The sequence below is a fragment of the Alligator sinensis genome, unplaced genomic scaffold, assembly GCF_000455745.1.
Source record: "Alligator sinensis unplaced genomic scaffold, ASM45574v1 scaffold198_1, whole genome shotgun sequence".
Classification (NCBI taxonomy): Eukaryota; Metazoa; Chordata; order Crocodylia; family Alligatoridae; genus Alligator; species Alligator sinensis.
In genome coordinates this window covers 2640566-2648206 of record NW_005841906.1, presented here as the reverse complement: position 1 = coordinate 2648206, position 7641 = coordinate 2640566, and the positions used below count along the sequence as shown (strand labels likewise).

At 43.7% G+C, this 7641-nt stretch overlaps 1 protein-coding gene across 1 annotated transcript in view; it reads right to left on the bottom strand.

Moving 5' to 3' along the window:
* The window catches only part of DNAH8 (dynein axonemal heavy chain 8), a 340250-nt gene that overhangs the window by 241845 nt on the left and 90764 nt on the right, over positions 1–7641 (bottom strand). Inside the window, exons 24-25 of the mRNA XM_025197818.1 lie at positions 4674–4780; positions 3391–3493 (exon numbers count right to left, since the gene is read on the bottom strand). Coding sequence (XP_025053603.1) covers positions 3391–3493; positions 4674–4780 — 210 coding nt within the window. The remainder of the gene's footprint in view (positions 1–3390; positions 3494–4673; positions 4781–7641) is intronic.

The window sequence follows — 7641 nt, the reverse complement described above, 5'->3', positions numbered from 1 at the left end:
TGGAAAGGGGGGGGGGGGGGTCATTGTAAAAGCTTTCAGTTCTGCCTATGTAAATTCTGTTGAATAAAAAGGGGTGAAAGTGTATTTGTCTTAACAGAGCTTGAGATCTAGACAGAATAACAGTAGGAGCATCATGTAAGAAGCTCTGGTGACCTGCTGTAATAAATGTCCTAAAGTTAAACAACAGATTAATTTGGTTTAACTCCATTCCCCAATCTTGTGGCTTCAGTCCAGACTAGTGTGGCAGGCCACAGCCTTGAAGTTAGGGCCTTGGCCTTACAGCACAGCCACTCACCTCAGTCTGCCACCCAAGACGGTCAAAGCTAGCATGAAGCTTCCAATAGGGCCTAACCCTCCACCCATTCCCTGTCAGCAGAGTGGCCAAATTGGGATTATCTAACCTCCACTTCCCTCATATAGACCCCTTACCCAGAACAGGAAGTGTCTGGGCAACTGGGCAACCTGACTCAAGTCTACTTTGCTGCTTTCTCTGTCTTGCTTCTTGATGTCACCCTCTGTTTGATCTCCTGGCTGCCTGACTCAACCCATCCCTAGACTTCACTTTTGTTTGATACACCACTGCTTCTTGACATGGCTTGTCCCTTAGCTTTGCTTTTGAATTGGCCTCCTGGCTTCCTAACCTGGTTCGACCTCAGGTTCCTCTTACCTATCCCAGCCCTTGTCGGTGGCTTGATCCCTGAGTGAGCCCAAATCAGGCCATCCACATTCAAGTGTGACACCTGCTTCTGGCTCCTGACCTCATCTGATCCTGATCCCCTGGCTTGTGACTCCCTGACCTTCCCTACTTCTGATACCCTGAATCATGAACCTTTAGTGTCAAGCCCCACGGTGACTGCCTACATCCCAGTGATTCCCTGACACTGATGTGCTTGAGGAAGTTTATATATAGTGTGCTTTTATAAGAAGGATCCTTGAAAATATACAGGGGAAGTGGGGATAAAAGGCTCAGAGATTAAGAATGAATTAAATATCCTAGCTAGTTAACTTTTCACTTAAGCCCAAGCATCTACAAGAAAAGAAAGGGAACTGACAAAGGAAGGAGGGAAATGCTATACATCTTTGCAGTCTGACTCAAGATTCTCAAGCCACAGCAGCAGAACTCTGACTTCTAGTCCAAAGATAAATGCATGGCAAGAGTAGATGAAGAAAGACTTGTCTACTTGTGGAAATTAAGTCTTTTCTTGTAAAATTATAGAGAGAGGTAGTTAGCTGTGTTAGTCTGAAGTCAGGGTAGGTTTGCACCTTATAGACTAACTAAATCTGAGATGTATAAGCTTCTGTAAACAAGAGCTGTCACTGATCTGAAAGGCTCACATGATCAGCTGTTGCCATCCTGGCAGCAACAGCTGATTGAGACCAGAGAAGCTGGAGCATGGGGTGGTCTCCAGCTGCCTACGAGCCCTCTAAAGCTCCCCATTTGGAACACTCAGACTGGATCCCACCGCTGCAAGGAGTGCTCCAATCTTGGCAGCTTTCAAGCAGGGAACTTTTAAGGGCTCATGGGAAGCCCAAGACGAGACTGGTGCTGCCTACAATCCCTGCTGTTGTTCCATCCTTGTCCCTGTTGCTGTCTGACAGCAGCCAGGACAGGGTTGCCTGCAAACCAGTCCCTACAGGGCTCTGACAGCTCCCTGCTGGAAGAGGGGGAGGGAGAGAGGAGTACTGTGGGTACAGTGGGGTCTCTCAGACATGACCACTTGTTAAATTTGTCCCAGAAAGACAAAGAAGTTGCTGTTTCAAATAACTTTGAGCAACTTCTTTGTTGTGAATCTGTCATCTTTGTGGCAGACTGGCCATTTTTTTAGTGAGACAGAGAGCATGAATGTGTGGCCAGCTGCTTTTTCTTGTGCTAAACAACAGATATGGCTGGACAAGTGTAACTTCTGTCTAAGCCATAATGATGATGGAGACTTTTCTTGAAAAAGATTGTCTACTTTGCTTGCTCCTCTAAATTGCAGTACAGAGGCCCAGAGACTGAAGCATTACTTTGGAGTTATTTGTTGTATTTTCCTGCATACCGTATGCACCCACGCCCCCCTGCCCCCCCAATAAACTACCTTGTTTTTGGAAGGCAGAATGTAGATAAACTTTTTTCCAGAGCTGTGGGGCTTGCCAGGGGTGCATCTCTATAAGCAGGGAACCCCAGGATTTCCCCACGTCCAGACATGCACTCCAGATATTGCTAGGAGTGCATACCTCTAAGTGCAGAAACCCTGGCTTTCCCTGCTTCCAGAGATATAACCCGGGGATGCCAGGGACACAGCTCTGTAAGCAGGGAAGCCACGCTGGCACTTCCAAGGGTTGAGGGACCCAATGCTGCATGGGAATTCCCAGGCCATACAGAATAGGGTGCCTCCCTAGTAGTACCTGCCCAGAGTGTCTGGAGAATGCAGGTAGTTAAATTATTAAAAGCTTTTGTTGCAGCCACAGATGTTGGCATTTGTGGGGTGACAAAGGGTGTGGATATCTATTTGCTTTGGCTTCATACCATCATATTTGTTTATGGCAACATACAGGCAGTGAAAGGCAATGTCTGTTTTACCCCTAAAGATTACAACAAACCTACCAAAAAAGCATATGATGCGGGAGCTTTGACTAAGAATAATAATAGAACCTGAGGGAGGGCACCTGATTCCCAAAACCTTGTCCACCATTTTTAAATGCCCTCAATTTTCCTTGTATTGGGAACAATTAGAGGTGGTGGACATTTGTAAGAAAAGGGCAATTATTCATGTCTTTCTATAAAGACAAGTTTTATGGAACAATTTCTGCATGCTTCACTGCTTGTTTGAGTAATACTCATATCTTTGTTATTTGCCTTGTGGCAATGTGGCGCTTAATCCACACTTTTTCCTATCATCACAAAAATGAACAATTAGGCAATTTAACTGAGAAACAAACCAAACCAAACAAATACTGCATAGATGATTCTGATGCCTGCAGCTAGTTGCTAAAAAAATGAAAATGAACCATATTGGGTGCATCTACATGTGCATTTTAATGAGCAGTAGCCTATTCTACTACACATTAAAGCATCACATCAAAAACAGTGCTAATACGCTAATGCACAGTAGAAATAGGCTACTGCACATTAGGACAGCCTAATGCATATTTATGTAATACCTCATTTTAGACGTACTAAACTCAATGCACAGTAGCAAACGTGTATAAATGCACATATAGACACGCCCAATGAAACTGAGAATACATTTTATCAAGGATGTATTGTATGAACAGAGCTGTCATTGGCCTTTTACTTGTTTCCAGGTTCAGCACTGGTGTGTACACATCACACAACTAAGGATATGCAGAGGCAATTATTAGGTAGCATATTTTACCTTATTAAATACAATATCACAAGTTACTTACCACATTAGGAATAGCAAGATGTACTTCAGCTTTTAGAAAGCAAACAACTTCTTCAGATTTGCTTGCCTGAGAAAAAAAGCCTGATCGTCCAAAGGAACTGGTGCTGAAAGAATATTGAAAAACATTGCATATTCCACCATACAATTATTTTAAAATACATAGCAAACATAATTTTAGTTAATATAAAGAGAAACAGCTTCCTCTGTACTTCTGTCTTCAGCTTCTCTGAAGTTAATATCTTTGAGAACTCTCACCCCAAGTTCTCAGATCTCTCATGCATGACAGACCAAACTCATTTATTTTTAAAGCTTTGATGCCTAAGGGAAGAGGCTGTAGACCTAATTGATTTGTATGAAAATTGCTATTTTTTGTTTCTCTTCCTTCAGTCTTTGTCTGTCTGCCAGTCCTCATGATGGGAGTTGCTTGAGGTAGAAACCACTGCCTCTTGAATTTCTGTAAAACACCCACTACATTGTGGTGCCACCAGGAACCAAACAGAAGTGAATTTGAAATATGTCAGACTGCCAAAAGCTCTAGTTTGTCAACAGTCTACTGATAGCTTGAAAGTTATTAAAAGGGTTTGTGTCACAAAAAGGGAGTTTTGCACCTGTTTATAACACAAACAAATAATTACATCAATAAAAAATAATAATTTTTCCTTGCTGCTTTTTATCAGCTTTTGGCAGTAACGATAAACTAAGTTTTCATACTATCCCTTTAATATTCACTAATTAGGCATCTATTATAGTTTCATAGTTTCTAGGGTCGGAAGGGACCTAGGCAGATCATCTAGTCCGCCCCCCTGCCATGGCAGGAAAGAGTACTGGGGTCAAACGACCCCAGCAAGGTGGTCATCTAGCCTCCTCTTAAAAACCCCCAGGGTGGGAGCCTGCACCACCTCACTTGGAAGCTGGTTCCAGACCCTGGCCACCCTGACCGTGAAGTAGCGCCTCCTGATGTCCAACTTGACCCTTCCCTCCGCCAGCTTGTGACCGTTATTCCTGGTCACTCCTGGTGGCGCTTGGGGGAACAGGGACTCCCCCAGTGCCTGTTGATCCCCCCTGACTAGTTTATAGCAGGCCACAAGATCCCCCCTCAGCCTTCTCTTCTGGAGGCTGAACAGGTTCAGGGCCCGTAACCTTTCCTCATAGGACCTGCCCTGCTGTCCCTTGATCATGTGAGTGGCCCTCCTCTGGACCCTCTCGATGCTGTCCACATCCCTCTTAAAGTGCGGCTCCCAGAACTGGATGCAGTACTCCAGTAATACTTCACTTTTGACTTACTTTGAAACAAATATTCTTTTTTTAAGTGTATCCAAAGATAGTCGGGTGGTTTTTAATAGACTGTCCAGTAACTGATGGCTGAAGTATGCAACCATTTCTTTACATTCCTGTAACAAATAAAAATATTTAGATCTTGCCCATATATTACCACATAACTGTAAGGTAAAAAATAAATCTAAAAGTAGTAAATAGAACCATAAAAAGTACTGTAAAGGACAACCATCTGAATTATTTGCAATCTCTTTTTCTTCAATACATTTTCTCTCATTTTAGTAATCTGGAATTTCACTTGCTTTTTATTTTATTCTGTAGTGTCTATACCCAAGAAAGTCTTCCCCAGTCAAAACTTTGACTTTTCGGCACCCTTTTCACCATTTGAAAACCAAAGAATAATTAGAAGAAACTGGTCAGTTTTTTAGACTGATTAGCTCATATTCAACCAGGTCCTGAAAAGTATTGGATCCATGTCACTTACTAAAAGAAATCTTATATAATTATTGTTTAAAAAGTAAATTAAAACACACACATACATCACCAAAGCTAAGCTATTCATAATACCTTTAAAATAACAAATTAGACTCAACACTGGATGGAATTAATACCAAAAAATAAGTAATCCTTATACATTCTAAAATGGATTTTTAAGGGGTGGCTGGCAATTTCATTCTAAATTCCAACTAAACAAAATCATCCAAATCAATTTAATCTTTGGATTAAAGCTGTCAGGAACTTAATTCTGAAGCCAAGCTATGTCATATCTAAATCACAATGCCCGGATCAATTATAAGGCTTCCTCCTTAGGCCTCCATGCTCATATGATGACTAATCCATACCTTTCCTGCCCCTTCTATGAAGAGATAACACAGAGTTCAGTGAAATATTTTTGTTAAGAAGGATGACAATCTTTACATACCTGAAACTACAGATAATTTCAAAATTCTTGGAACCTTAAATTGTGAACACAGAACACATTGAATTGTTTTATGAAACAATATTTAGGACTGCTTAAACCATAAGAATTTTCTCTCTCTAGTACTTTTCCCATGCAGACTGAGCAGACTAAAGATCAGAAAAGTATATACATGCATGCAATCAAAATTTAATATACTAAAACTAAAGTCTGGGATGTCTCCTAGTTAATAAAAATAGCAAAAGGGAAACTAAGATACTTAAGATAACAAGAATTTATTAAATATTCAGTTCCCACAGAGCATCCCTAACACAGACACACAGGGAGCATGCAGACAAGTGGGAATGTGCACTTCCCCGGGGACAAATAGATTAGATACAAGGAAATCAATTATGTGCCGCTGCTACTTGTCTCTGGGAAATGCCTCTGCATGCGTGCTCTAGAATGCAGCAAATTGCCCTGGGTGGGGTAGGAGAGGCTGAGGCCAGCACCTGGGCTCGCCCCAGCAGCCTTACCTGGGGTCCTTGGGGCCTCCTGGGGCTTCAGTAGCAGCAATCTGGGTATGTGGAACCTGACCAGCAGCCAGAGTGTGGCTCTGGCCAGCCAGGCTCCAGTTTCATGTGGTGCATGCTTCAGCCACTTTTTTTTGCCTCATTTTTTTAGATGCTACGATTTTCTGGTATCTAATTTTGCCTCTGTGATACAAATACACAGTACGAAGAACCTTTTCATATGTGTTGCATGCCTTTGAGGTGCTGCAAAGTTCACTTTCCCACTCATCTGGATGTGCCCACTGAATCATATAAGAAGTGAAAGATGGAGTTCTTAGAAGATGGCTGAAGAAACAGGTGAGGGGGTCAGACCCCTTCTATATAATAATCTATTAGTTAGAATATTTTCTCAACAGGTGGGAGACCTAGATGCAACTCCCCCTCAGACTGCAAGGATTCAAACCCACATCTCTGACCTCCCAGAAGAGTTCCCCAAGCACCATGCTATAGGCTTTTCAATGTATGTATAGGGATACTTTCCACATCTCTTGGGCTACACAAAGAAGTTGCATTTGTTCAGGGAGAAATCATTTTATCCTGGGACAAAGTACAGTTGTTCAGACACCCATAATCTGTTGTCCTGGGCAAACCCTGAAAAGGTTCACAGGATAAGAAATACTAAGAGTTTCTCCCAGGACATGCAGCTGAATGGTTGTCCCAGGACTGCATCATTGAATCAATGACAGAAAAGCAGCAGTGCACTGAGCTGCTCACTAAACCCTGATTGGAAAGGTGACATCTATACATGCCAATCCTAGGACCGTTCTGCTTCAGGACAAACATAAGCACAACTTGTCCCAAGACAAATGCAATGTCTGCTCTTAGCCTTGTAATTCAGGAGAGGGAGGGAGTGAAAAAGTAAGAGAGAAACATGATTCTGTGGCCGAGCGGGTTGGTCACTTGATATAGGGCAATCTTGGGTTCTGGTTCCTGCTACCAGAATTTCTTGTGTAATTTACATGACGTAGACATTAGATAAAATACAAAAAATAGTTCTTGGAACCTGGTAAGTACCCTCCATAGGCGGTGGAAGGCCAGGGCTAAGGGAGCTTAGCCCCCACAAACACGGGGCAGCAGGGCAGCCCAGGCTCTGGGCAGCTGCAGCAAGGGGGGAGGGGCATGCACAGACTCAAGATACACAGCTTCAGCCTGCATGCACCCAGGATTCCAGCCCAGCAGCATGTGGAGCACTGCCCAGCATGGCAGGCAAGTCTGTTAAGGGGTATGGGGGGGCAAAACTGAAGCCCCCACAGTGAGGGAGGGAGTGGGGCAGATGCAGGGACAGGGGTTGGGGTAAATGGAGCCCCAGTGCAGGTCATGGGATGGCTAGAACCCACGCAGCTCATCCAGGGGTGCAGGGGGGCTCCTGCTGCTGCGCACACCCTGGGGGAGTCATGGGGGCACATGCCCCCTGGATTTGTGCACAGGGTAGAGCAGAGGCAGGCTGTCACTGTGGGCTGGGCTCTGGACCCCGCTGCTGTTGCCTTGGGAGCTGCACAATGCCATG